Here is a 13,884-nt window from a genome sequence, read left to right as displayed (position 1 = left end):
ACCATTATAATAGTGTTAGTGGGAAGAGGACAGCAGGCTACAGTCATAAATATGGGCATAAAATTACAGGTGACACTTACTGCGTGGACAGGGTCGTCTTCAACCGGCTTTCAACCACCCTGCCTGCGAAGAAAGCATCATTATCAGTTTAACCAAGTTACTTTTTCACTTGTTTAACACTTTGGCGCTTTGGCCATGTGATTTAGATGGCACTGTTCGCCCATTATCAGCCGTAAAATAAATGATCTCTCAGGAGGGTCTAACCAAAATGGGAACCAATTGTTGGTTTTTGATAAACTTGTGAAGATTCTGAACGTTTGCTTGATCGTCTCCTCTCATATCGACATGTGCTACCAATTTTACGTTTACATTTTGCTGTTGGCGTACTATATGCAGGTTATACACCGCTTTGTTTGGCACACTTGACTTTAATGGTTTGTATTTGTACATTGTAATCTGCGACCACACTGTGACCTTCCTACAGCCCAGTTCCTCTCTTCCACTTCTTCTGGGTGTGCACACGCCGTAAATGCCGCATTTTGTTCTGACGGTTGTACTCCTTGCTCGTAAAACATTAATGCGATGGGAGGAAGTTTCCATTAACCCAGAGAAACAGATGAGTGCTGTGAGTCTTCGTTGATTCATATCGCCTCAATCTGAGTTCAGCGTTTCCTGGAATTAGTCAGTCATTAACCGTAGTGAAGCAACATCGTGTCAATTAAAATTCTGTAAGAAAGAGGACGCACCTGACTGCCAGCATATCCTGCATAAAAGCATGCGATACTGAAAAATCTTTGCTTTCTGTGAATATGGTGACAAAAACCTTTATTTCGCTAAAAGATCTAATGTTAAGAACCTTCATTTTCCATGCACGGAAACCTCAATCTTCCTCATTCAGCCTACATTCAACCAGATTCAAGGTCCATCACCATCACATCTTTAGCTGTTTATGTTTTCTTCGAAACTGTTTTAAGGGGAAGATGGCCCTTGGAGACATTAAATTAGGCTAGTAAATCATGCATGCTTTATTTGTTTGTTTTACAAGTACCATATCTGTGCTTAGTCTAGCAAGAACATGGTCAATTTTTTTTTTTTACCATGGTTTAGTTACTTAACTTAGTTTTCAGAAAGGGAGCGTCATTATAAAATGTATTTATGTTCATGCTATTTGTTTCTTTGTTGCACTAATAGACCTTGGCTTTGAGTTTTAACCCAAGTTATAACTAGGCTGTGTCCGAATAGCTAGCGTCAACAATCAAGAAAGAACGTTGAAACGTGAAACTTAGCAACCGTATCCAAGCAACGGAAACATTCGGTGTCTTTCACCAGTATTAGATCTAAGGGCTGGTAAATACTTTAATTTGCACCAAAATATGATGTCATCCCAAATTTTAGTGTCTCGCCCTTATTTTGACACTCGGGTAGCGGCGCAGAATGGCTCGCAGCCGGCGGTCACAAACCCGGAGACCACCGTTAAAGAAAGCGTGTACGCCGGTACATCCGCCGGTCTGGCTACGGCGGGCTACCGAAGCTCCAAATACACCCCCGAGGAGTGGCTCGCCAACAACTCCGCTCTGTTAAACCGCTCCGTCGCGGACCGGGATCACGCGGAGAGGATTTGCACCGAGTCCAAGGCGCTGAAAGCGGAGACCGACGCCGGGACTTTGCGCACGCAGACCGCGGGCACCAAACACCTGGGCGGCCGGCTGCAGGACATCCACCGCTGGAGATCCGAGCTGGAGCGGTTCATCGAGCGGCTGAGCGCGGAAACGGACCTGCTGACGGCCTCCAGGCGGCGGCTGGAAAGAGCGCTGGACGCCACGGAGGTTCCCTTCGCCATCGCCACCGATAACCTCACCTGCCGGGAGAGACGCTTCGGACCGGATCTGGTGGAGGACCAGGTGGAAGAGGAGCTTCTTAAGGTAGCTGCAGACTAAGTCTAGCTTGTCAAAAATAATCAATTAATAAATAAACGCACAGACACATACACACGTATGCAGCATAGGCCTATAATAATTAAATAATAGTTTTAAAATAATATGTTACCATTATTATTAAGTAGTGAATAGATGCCATTAAGTTCAATGTGTCAACAACAGGTCCTTTTTTAAAAATAATTTCCAACAGGAAGTGGAGCTGATCAGAAGCATCCAGGCCCTGCTGAAAAAAACTCTAGATCAAACCGTCAACCAGATAAGGCGAGTTATCCAATTTATCGATCTCTCTCTATTTCTCCTTCAATTCTATATTCTATCAGTGCAATAAGTCACATTTATATCTCATAAAGCCGTAGCACGTCATTAAAATAACTGCAATGGGTTTTAACTGGAGCGCAGGTTAGTCAAAAAGCTGTTTGTGTCTGCCAGGTTGAACCGGGAGGTGAAGCAGACTCTTGAGTTAGACTGGTCTGATAAGCAGCATGCCTACAGTCTGGACGACCAGTGCGGACGCTTTAACAACAGGAGCACCGACACCCAGCGGCATCCCAGCTCAGCCGTGCTGCAGGACCAGTGCGTGCCGACTTAAACATTAAAGCAGTCTATCAAGAGCAATTTTTGACTCCATCGTGTGTCTGATAACGCTTAGCCTTTCTAGCACTTCTCGGATGTGTTTCTCCGCAGGGTGTGCGACGAGGAGGTTTGGCGTAAGTTTACTCGAGATAACCTGCGTCTGGCGGAGAGAGAGGAGGCGGCGAGCCAGGCCCTGAGGAGGCTGATCGAGCGGGTCCTGCAGGAGACGTCCGAGGACCTGCGGGCGCAGTGCGCCGCTGTGGATCGGGCCTTCAACCAGCGCTGCATGGAACTGAGTCAAGCCAAAACACAGCTGGAGCTGCACCTGGCACAGGCAATTCACACGAAACAGAAACCAGTACATGTACACGAGGGGTTCACAGAATCTATGTGATCTGCAGGTGTCCTACAGGCTAACATAAACCGAGGGGTTCACTTTTTGACTGTTAAAACGAACAGTTCAGGCATTAATGAACATCTGCTGAAAAGGTACAGATTTGGAAGAACGTAGCATTCAATTTCTTGATCTTCTGCAGTGAATGGGTGCCAAAATGTCAAAATGAGAGTCCAAACAGCTGATAAAAATAAAACATCACTCTAAGTTTTGACTTTAAACCATTGCTTTTAGGCAAAATAGACCATGCAAAACAGAGCAAGCAATGAAAAAGTCAATCAAAATCTACCTATATATTTGTGTAGACCTGTTCACCGGACAAAAAGCTTATAGGACTCATATTTTGCTGCAACTATAAGTATGATGGATTAATTTCTTACAAACATGCAGCTTTTCACGTCACAATAAATTAAATGATGGACCGGTGTGGTGTGGATCACTTGTGGATCATTGGGATGTTTTTATCAGCTGTTCGAACTCTCATTTTGACGGCACCCATTCACTGCAGAAGATCCAGTGGTCAGCAAGCGATGCAATGCTACATTTTTCAAAACTTGCCTGGTCTGAAGGTGAATAAATGTTCAGCAAATGTTAATTTGTAGATGACCTTTTCCTTTAATATTTCTGTGCAATAGATTCTAGAGCAGATCGGGGCCCAGGAGAGGAATATCTCGCTGCTGCAGCAAGCTGTGTATGATAAAGAAGCTCCTCTCAGAGTGGCTCAATCTAGACTGCATTGCCGAACCTTCAGACCCAACATGGAGCTTTGCCGAGACCAACCCCAGCTCAGGTGCATAAACACGCATACATACACACTCGGTCTCCCAACACGCACCAACCCGTCTGATTTGTGTGCGTTTGTGTAGTTTGTTAGGTGAGGTGTCAGAGCTCAACAGTACAGTATCAGCCCTCCAGCAGCAGCTGTATGAAGCGCGCAAATCCTTGTCCGACCTGGAAGAAAGCAGAATGTCTCTGGAGAAAGACATCTCGTGCAAAACGAATTCTCTCCTCATCGACCGAGAGAAGTGTATGACGCACCGCACACGCTACCCTTCTGTCACAGTGCTGTCTGGATACTGACACAGTGCACTTTTTAAAGGGAGGTCTGGATTCAGCCACTTCCGGGGGCATGTAGTGTTTTTTGAATGCAGTGGTTTTGGCAATTGTGTTAACATTTTTTAGTTGACTCCACTTAAATTTTTTAGTTGTCACTTACATTAATGATTAAGACTTTTTTAGTTGAGTCAACTAAAATATTTTAGTTGACTCAACTAAAAAATGTTTAGGCAGCGGGGTAACAAGTTATTTCAAGTAGAAACAACTATTGTTCGTCACATTGTATCATCTGGTTTTAAAGAAAATGTTTTTTGGAAATAAAGCTAACGTTCTAGTTTTAAATGATGCAGAATATACTGAAATGGTTTAGTGTGTACCATTTATTTGACATCGATATTGTTTTCTACGTACTGTATTATGAAATAACTAAACTAACGGTAAACTTTTTTTTAGGCCTACACAAATTCAAAGTTTAAAACATTATTCAAAAATGAACATTTCTACACACGTCATATCATTTCGAGCCTATATGACTTTTTTTCTTATGCAAAACTAAAAACTGTATGATTTTGTTGAATGTTTCCATTTTTTTTTTTTTTTGCCCATACAATGAAAATAAACAATGTCCAGAAAAGGCTGTATACACCACTTTTATTAAATCACCACTGTTAATGATTAATGGAAAATAAACATTATTAATTTATTATTGTTAAGTAGGTCTTTGTAAGTAAAATCTAAAAATCAATATAAGACATTAATGGAAAGGCAACTGGTGTCTGATGCGAATACAGACAAAATTGGAAAGCACTTTCTAATTTTAAGTTAAATCTGACTGTAAACATCATATATGTTTCATCCATATATGTTTACAGAGTATAGCATTAATACAGTTAACTGCTTGTATAGTGTAATCGGTTCTTTAAAATATATTGTATGAACAATACGAACTGTAACTACATGTCAGTTGAAAAGCTTTACCTGTGTAAGAAAACGATTCTTCTACGCGGCGGTTACGATAAATTACAATTTATGCTAGTCAGGTTAGCACAACTTTCAAAATAGGTCAGGTCAGCTTGGAAGGTAGTTGAAGGTATTGTTGTCTGTGAAATGTATTTATGCAATTAACAATGCTGTACCAAAGTATAGTTCAACTTATTTAATTTGCCTTGCACAAATCATTGAATCTGGTTATATACGGCATCAGTAAAAACGGGTATTGATGTAAATGAAAGCTATAAATAAAGTAAAAGAAAAATATGAAATGTGTACAAGATGAATTAGTAAACATACTAAAATAAAAACATAGAAAATTGGTTACAGCTACTAATTTAGGTCTCCTTCCATTGCTACAAATGCTTCTATTTACAATCTGTTTTTGTTGGCATCCATTGGTGTCTTATCACTCTTGGCGAAAATGATTTAAAAAGATCGATGAATCACTCTCCTCCAATAGCCGCCTCATCTGGATGGATGATGCACACAGACGCAGCCACTCCGTTCGACGGTTTGTGAGTTCTCATGTGAATTTTAAGGCTCTGTTTCACTGTGAAACTCCTTCCACATTCAGAGCAGATAAAAGGCTTCTCTCCGGTGTGAAACCGTTGGTGAATCTGAAGGTGTCCTCGTTGCATGAAGCTCTTTCCGCACTCGGAGCAGGCGAACGGCTTCTCTCCGGTGTGAACTCTCACGTGCCTCTCGAGGCCTTGTTTCACGGCGAAACTCATGGCGCAGTACGAGCAGGCGAACGGCTTCTCCCCGGTGTGAGTCTTCATGTGCCTCTCGAGGGTGATGTTCATCGTGAAGCGCTTCCCACACGCGGAGCAGACGAACGGCTTCTCTCCGGTGTGGATGCGCCTGTGGTTTTGAAGGTGTCCTTGCTGCATGAAGCTCTTTCCGCAGTCCGGGCAGGCGAAGTTCTTCTCTCCGACGTGGATCCTCAGGTGCCTCTTGAGGCCTTGCTTCACGGCGAAACTCTTTCCGCACTCCGAGCAGGCGAAGGATTTCTCTCCGGTGTGAGCGGTTATGTGACTTTTAAGTTGCCTGTGCTCCGCGAAGCCCTTCCCACACTGAGGGCAGGAGAAAGGCTTCTCTTCGGCGTGGACGCTCATGTGTCTCCTGAGGTTTCTGTTCACCGTGAAACTCTTTCCGCACTCGGAGCAGGCGAAGGGCTTTTCTCCGGTGTGCACTCCCATGTGACTTTCAAGGTGCCCTTGTTCGGCGAAACTCTTCCCGCACTGGTTGCAGGCGAACGGTTTCTCCGCCGTGTGAGTTCTCGCGTGCCTCTTAAGGCTCCTGTTGACGGTAAAACTCTTCCCGCACTCGGTACAGCTGAACGGTTTCTCTCCCGTGTGAATCCTCATGTGAATATTAAGCTTTTGCTTCTCCGTGAAGCTCACCCCGCACTCGGGGCAGCCGAAGGGTTTTTCCCCGGTGTGAATTCTCATGTGCCTCTCGAGGCCATGCTTCAGCGGGAAACTCTTCATGCAGTAGGGGCAGACGAAAGGCTTGTCTCCCGTGTGAACGCTCATGTGGATTTGAAGCTGCCCTTGTTGAATGAAACCCTTCCCACACTGCAAGCAGCTGAAAGGTTTCTCTCCGGTGTGAATCCTCAGGTGACTGTCCAGGGTGCTTTTCACTGCGAAACACTTTCCGCATCGAGCGCAAGGAAAAGGTTTCTCTCCCGTGTGGATCCTCATGTGACATTTCAGCTGTCCTTGTTGCGTGAAGCTCTTTCCACACTGAGGGCAGGTGAAGGGCTTCTCTCCGGTGTGTATTCTCATGTGGATTATAAGCTGTCGCTGTTCCATGAAACGGTTCCCGCACTCGGAGCAGGTGTAAGGTTTCTCTCCGGTGTGAATTCTCATGTGATTCTCAAGGTGTTGCTTCACCGTGTAGCGCTTTGCGCACTGGGTACATCCGAAGGGTTTCTCTCCGGTGTGAACGCTCATGTGTCTTTTAAGGCTCCTGTTTACTCTGAAGCTCTTTCCGCACTGGGGGCAGCGGAAGGGTTTCTCGCCGGTGTGGATCCTCGCGTGGATTTTAAGCTTTTGCTTCTCTATGAAACTCATGCTGCACTCGGAGCAGGAGAAGGGTTTCTCTCCGGTGTGAATCCTCACGTGTCTCTCCAGGCTTTGCTTGAAGGTGAAGCTCTTCCCGCACTGAGGGCAGGTGAAAGGTTGCTCTCCCGTGTGGCTCCTCGTGTGAATATTAAGCTTTTGCTTCTCTACGAAACTCATCCCGCACTCGGAGCAGGAGAAAGGTTTCTCACCGGTGTGAATTCTGATGTGTCTCTCAAGGCTTTGTTTAAATATGAAAGTCTTTCCGCACTGAGGGCAGGTGAACGGCTTAAGGTTTGCTTGTTGAATGAAAGGCATCTCATTCTGATGGCACGTGACAGAATCTTCTTTCAGTTCCCTGAGATCTAAAAGAAAAACATTTAATGTCAAAAATCACTTCACGGGCAATAAAGCTGAGTCAGCAATGATGTGCACAATTAAGTAATACATACAACCAGATCTTCAGTAAACGGGACTAGAGCTTGGGATGGGCATGAGTACTCGGGTAACTGAAGTAAGAAATTTGTTATTACGTTACAATCTTGAATTCTTGAATCTGATTGGTCAAACGTGGCTTCTGCTGTATTTAGTGTTGGGTAATTTAAGTGTCTCACGACACACTATGAAACTCGGTTGCATACAGATGAAAATATATACTTAATAAATACTTCAGAATTAACATTACTGTAATATTTTTTTGAAGAGTTCATCATGTTGCAAGGTTAATTTTCACTGATTTTTGATTTTGCCATGAGACTTTTCATTAAGAATTAATTCATTATTTTTATATATATATATATATATATATATATATATATATATATATATATATATATATATATATATATATACACACACACACAGTATATATATATTGTGCTATTTGTAACTAAGAATTAAGGTACATTTTCCTCGTGTGTGTATGTGTGTGTGTATATATATGTGTATCTATATATATATATATATATATATATATATGTGTGTATATGTATATGTATGTATGTATGTATGTGTATATATATATGTATGTGTATATATATATATATATTAGTCACGATTTAATAGAATAAACAATCTTTTAACCTATTTGATTTACTGTAGTTGACAAATAACCAACTTACACTGCCTTTTGTTCGTGCAATCCTGCATATGTGAGGACTGGCAGGTTTTCTTCTGCACATCTGGAGTGTCTGTGGTCTGATTGTTTTCATGTCGCTCCATCTTTATCAGCAGGAAATGCTCGATGCCGCTTATTGCATCAGTTTCCATCGGTCGGCTTTCATTCGCTCTTATCCTCCGACTGCTATTCTACAACCAAATCGGATATGGTTTTAAAATCACTGATTTAACTTTCCGATTAAATACGCTTGCACGCGAATGCGAAACAAGCACGCGCGTACTGGTCAAGTCACGTGGTTTCAGCACCGAGGCCCCGTTGCGTCACAAACCGGTCAGAAACCCTATTACATGTCCATGGTTCTCCACTAGGGGGCAATAATTTACTGTACCAGACAGTTTAGTCCAGATCTCTAGATCAGGGATGCCCAATCTTGTTTCTGGAGATCCACCTAGCTTCAGATCAAACCCTGATCAGCGGTTTGTACTGTGAAGAAAGATTAGATTAACCCTTGAACCAGTGATATGCAAAACCAATACATTAAACTTCAAATTTGGTTTGCATATTATTTTTTACAAACAGGATAAATTCAGTGGTAGGCTATTTATTGGTAAAAATGTGTACATGCTTGGTCTGTGTTTTATTTCCATTGTGTGGACCAGCAGGTTTAGTTTAGACGTTTTTAACACTTCTGTAAAATACTGTTCTGTGAAGTACTGCAACTGCGGTGTTATACAGCATACGGATAAAAACGGCAACACAAATAAAGTATAAAATGAGTTGAATGCGAGAGCTAAGAGCTGTCACTAATTTAACATGTAAAGAATTATATTTGACACAGCCTTACAGAGCAAAGAGCAAAGCCCTTTATTTTAAATATCTCTGTATATATTTTTCATAATTGACATGTGGTCACCCTCGAAAACTGGGATGTTCTTGGTCTAGAAAAAAATGTTAAAAAATTAAAAATCTGAAAATCACAGTGAAAAGAGACACTAAAATGCTGTTCATCCTTATTACAACTATCATATATCTCTAATTAAACTATATAGTAATACTAGTTATAATAAATGACACAATACTATATCTTGTAATTTTACGTTGTTTTATATTCATGGATATTTAAAAAGAAAATGTTGATTTAAGCTTGTTTTATGCATATAATTTTCCGATTGGAAAAACACTTCATTTATGCATATTTTCGCTTGCACGTCTGGTCCTGCTGTGGTCTTATTGTCTTCATCCTTCTCCATCCTTATTACCAGGAAATGTCAGATCCCGTGGATTCCATTCGGTCTCGTTTGTTTAGTCAATTTTGTAACAGGCACGTATCTGATTTAAACCCAGCGCGATAACGATAATTATAAGGATAACGATATTAGCGCGTTGTGGTCTGTTTCTTCTCAGCGCAGGCGCGCACGCCTCTGCCGCTTTAAATCCTCGAGCGCGTGAGAACAGAACGGATTCTGATTGGCTGCCAATGTTTGTATCGTTCTGACGATTCTAACGATATCGTTTCTTTGCGCCTTTATCGCTATCGTTATTAATATCGGTCCAGTTCAGGTTTTAATGTGCAAACGTGTGTATAACGGAAAGGCAGCGAATTAACACGGGTAGACTCTGCACATATATACAAATATATAACTATTATTGTCTTTCACTTTTTTCGTATTAAAGTTACAAAAGTGATTTAGCGCTTGATTTAATATGAACAGCAGAGATGACGAAAATTGGACCGCTTACACTTACATGTGCATTTTTGCTTCAACCCTTAAGACCTAAATCACTGTTTATGAGAACACTTGCAAAGACAGGGATTCTGACGCATGCAGGTGTATTTATGTAATCGTTCGAAGCCAATAAAGGAGCAAAAAAATGTGATCGCGCTGTAAACAACGGCTCCACCTGGTTCTGTCTCTTTTTGTGAGTTATCCAAATTATTGCTTTGCGACGCCAAGAAATAAACGATAGAGCATAAAACAAAACGACTTTATTTCGCCCATCCGGTATATACCATGACATCCTGAAGTGCTCCCATGCATTTCTGGTACAAACCAACATTTGCTTGTTAACAGTGGGGGAGCATTTCCAATTGTCCACTTTATTTGGATCGTCCGCAGTCGACAGTGGAGATTGCCCCCACTCCATCAATGAGCTTCTCAACAGCGTGAGTCCTCACGTGGCGTTTAAGGTGATGATGCTGCGTGAAGCTCTTGGGACACTGGGGGCAGGTGAAGGGTTTCTCTCCGGTGTGAATTCTCATGTGACTCCTAAGGCTTTGTTTCACCGTGAAGCTCTTTCCGCACTCGGAGCAGGTGAACGGTTTCGTTCCGGTGTGAATCCTCACGTGGTTCTCGAGGTTCTGCCGGACCGTGAAGCTCTTCCCGCACTCGGAGCAGGCGTAAGGGTTCTCTCCGGTGTGAACCCTCATGTGACTCTCGAGGCTTTGCTGCACTTTGTAACTCTTTCCGCACTGGGAGCAGGCGAAAGGCTTCTCGTCGGTGTGGCTCCGCATGTGAATCTCGAGGTTGCGTTTCATCGTGAAGCTCTTGCCGCACTGGGAGCAGGAGAAAGGCTTCTCTCCGGTGTGAATCCTCGTGTGAATCTCGAGGTTTTGTTTCACCGTGAAACTTTTGCCACACTTGGAACATATAAAAGGCCTCTCTCCCGAGTGGTTTCTCCTGTGGTAGGTAAGCTTTGGTTTGCTCGTGAAACCCTTTCCGCACTCGGGGCAGGTGTAAGGCTTCACTCCGGTGTGAATGGTCATGTGGCTCTCGAGGCTTTGCTTCACCGTGAATCTCTTTCCGCACTGCGAGCAGGAGAAGGGCTTCGCTCCGGTGTGAATTCTCATGTGTCTCTCAAGGCTGAGTTTCAGCGTGAAATTCTTCCTGCACTGAGAGCAGGAAAAGAGTTTCTCTCCCGAGTGAATCCTCATGTGAATGTTGAGGCGTTGTTTTATCGTGTAGCTCTTTCCACACTCGGGGCAAATGAAAGGCTTCTCTCCGGTGTGAGTGCACATGTGTCGCGTAAGACCTTGCTGTTGCGTGAAGCTCATGCCACAGGTGGAGCAGGTGAATGGTTTCTCTCCGATGTGAATGTTCATGTGGCTTTTAAGGCACTGTTTCGCTGTGAAAGCCTTTCCGCACTGAGGGCAGACGAACGGCCTCTCTCCGGTGTGAACTCTTATGTGACTCTCGAGGCTTTCTTGCACTTTGTAACTCTTTCCACATTGAGGACAGGTGAAAGGCTTCTCGCCGGTGTGAGTTTTCACGTGCCGTTTAAGGTGGCCTTGTGTGATGAAGCTCTTTCCGCACTCGGAGCAGGCGAACGGTTTCTCACCGGTGTGAATTCTGATGTGACTTTTAAGGCTTTGTTTCGACGTGAAACTGGTTTGGCATTGGGGGCAAGTGAACGGTTTCTCTCCGGTGTGACTTCTCATGTGAAGGTTAAGGTGACCCTGTTGCGTGAAACCTTTTCCGCACTGAGAGCAGGGGAACGGTTTCTCTCCGGTGTGAATCCTTAAATGAGCCTCGAGCCTGTGTTGCACGGCGAAACTCTTTCCACACTGAGGGCAGATGAACAGTTTCTGTTCTGTGTGAATTCTCGCGTGCTGTTCAAGGCTCGCTTGCTCAAAGAAATCCATTCCACATTCATGGCAAGTGACAAGGTCCTCTTTGAAGTCATTCTGATCTAAAATAAACATTAAAAGTTTAATGAACACAACAAAGGCATAGTTTGCAATCCAGTTTAATAGCAGAATGCAACAGAAGTCGTTGTTTAGGCACTTTTCGCTAAACCTCAATTCAAAGTATAAAGCAAGCAGCCAGATTTTTATAGCCAGATTAAAAATGGTCTGAGCTTTGAATAAATGTAGCATGTGTGAGATACAGTTTTGCATATGTATGAGCCTGTTTAAGCCATTACCATTAAAACTTTTTTTTGTAATTTGGTGCAATTATAGTGTTACAAACAATTATATGGTTTACAATGTTGGCCAAATGAACATCTTAACGTCAGCCAAGTTTGTTTTAAATAATATACAGGTTAGGAATACAGGTTTTTGATGTCTTCCTATGTATGCATTTATTTGTTAAGTAGCCAAAGTTGTATTATAAACAGCATAATACATTCAGGAGTGTAGGGATGGCTTTTTTTGCATAAATGGTGAAGGAATGTTACATAGTTTTGGCCCTTTAAGTTGCATTTTTTTTTATAACCAACGATCTCAAAGATCAAATAGTCTAGTTTTTCTGAAGCATTTGGAATCTCGGGTTTAAATAGGAATCAACTAATTTTACTACTATTGTAAAATTGTATGCCGGGAGTAACCAAATCGTCCCGTTTGCATAAATAATTTGGCATAATAAGTGTTTTTTTAACTAGTAACACCAAATAACAGATTCTTGTGATATATAGCTTACCTTCTGTTGTATTCTTCTGCTCTTGTCTAGGTGAGGGCTGGCAGGTTTTCTTCTTCACATCTGGAGTGTCTGTGGTCCGATTGTTTTCATGTTGCTCCATCTTTATCAGCAGGAAATGTCCGACCCTGTTTATTACACAGATCGCTCAGTCAGTCACGTTTGATTCTCTTAATTTCGTAGCAGACATTATATAGCCGCACATTAATGTATTTGGCTTTAAACAATCCCGGCGTTTATGTAGTTATGGTCTCCGTGAAGCTTCGAAGCGTTTACGAATCTTTGAATCAGTGGTTCGGATCACGAATCAAACTGACCGAGTCACGTGGTTTCAGCAAACGAGTCTTCATCACTGTTATGAAATTTCTATGGTTGGCGGCTAGAGGCCGCTTTTCAACGTAGGTTCAGTTTAATTGACAAACGCGCATATATAATGAAAAAATAAGATACACTTAATGGTACTTATTAATTTGTAGATTACACAAAACCAATGACAGAAAATATTTTTCATTGGTTTAAGAGCAGCCATTACACACACATACTGTTTGTGACTGGATTGTTTGGTTTTGATGTGAAAATCCCCTTTGATTCTTACAGTTGAATTTACCCTGCTTAAAAAAACAACAATATTATTCTTATTCTTGATGTAAAAATTTCTAAATTCTAACGGTCTAACTTCCGGTCTCATCTGCATCCAACTACTTTTAGCTGTGCATTGGTTATTATTCTGTTATTTTAATGTAGTATCTTAATTATGAACACACTGGTTGGTAGTGCGAATTGTTTTAAGGTTTACTGCAAGTTGTTATTCTTTTCATTATTTATGTGGACTAATAACCCGGAAGTCTCACCCATATGCTCGCTTCTGCATTGAAAAGTGGATAGACACAATTACAAAATTATAATAGTTTTATTGGTTATAATGAGACTTGTGTTGGTAACTGTAATCGGTCACCTTCTACTAAATCCTAATGGAATATGCCCTAAAACACACTACAGGAAACCATTTGGTAATGGTTAAAAGTTAATGATTTGTAATGTTTGGTATTTTAAGTGGAAACCATTATAATTTCTGTGATGGTTCCTATTTTTTTTTTTTTTTGCAAAATGCATAGAATACTGTGACATGACACCGATATACTTTAAAAGATCATTACTGAATAAAAAGCAAGAAACGATCGAGCAGGTAATGTTTATCATAAGGAAAGGCTCGATCTTATTTACTTCACAGATTCAGCGGTGTTCTTTCGAACGGTGCCGCGCGAGGCTTCGGAACGTGTTTGAATCTCGAGTCGAATGATTCGGAGCGAGGGAGTTCCGAGTCTTCATTACG

General features: G+C 42.1%; 2 protein-coding genes across 3 annotated transcripts; one reads left to right on the top strand and one right to left on the bottom strand.

Annotated features, from left to right (window-relative positions):
• The first annotated feature begins 81 nt into the window (after positions 1–81).
• tekt4 (tektin 4) lies at positions 82–4,504 on the top strand. The gene is made up of 6 exons (XM_043249798.1): positions 82–1,922; positions 2,128–2,198; positions 2,367–2,510; positions 2,622–2,844; positions 3,540–3,694; positions 3,771–4,504. The coding sequence occupies exons 1-6, from the start codon at positions 1,374–1,376 to the stop codon at positions 3,982–3,984; spliced, it is 1,356 nt and encodes a 451-aa protein (XP_043105733.1). The 5' UTR covers positions 82–1,373; the 3' UTR covers positions 3,985–4,504.
• A 90-nt stretch (positions 4,505–4,594) lies between these two features.
• Positions 4,595–13,727, bottom strand: LOC122352137 (gastrula zinc finger protein XlCGF58.1). Of its 2 annotated transcripts, XM_043249771.1 has the most exons (3): positions 12,555–13,727; positions 10,330–11,823; positions 4,595–7,261 (listed from the first exon to the last, which is right to left on the bottom strand). In XM_043249771.1, exons 1-3 carry the CDS (start codon positions 12,652–12,654, stop codon positions 5,397–5,399), a joined length of 3,459 nt encoding a protein of 1,152 aa, XP_043105706.1. In that variant the 5' UTR covers positions 12,655–13,727; the 3' UTR covers positions 4,595–5,396. The 2 variants fall into 2 exon arrangements, with proteins under 2 accessions (XP_043105706.1, XP_043105661.1); XM_043249726.1 differs by lacking the exons at positions 10,330–11,823; positions 12,555–13,727 and adding an exon at positions 8,138–8,435 and having other exon boundaries at positions 4,595–7,381.
• Positions 13,728–13,884: the final 157 nt, after the last annotated feature.

Source organism: Puntigrus tetrazona, chromosome 1 (genome assembly GCF_018831695.1).
Source record: "Puntigrus tetrazona isolate hp1 chromosome 1, ASM1883169v1, whole genome shotgun sequence".
NCBI classification, from domain to species: Eukaryota; Metazoa; Chordata; class Actinopteri; order Cypriniformes; family Cyprinidae; genus Puntigrus; species Puntigrus tetrazona.
Note: the sequence above shows the minus strand (reverse complement) of the source record. Positions and strands in the feature narration are given on the sequence as shown.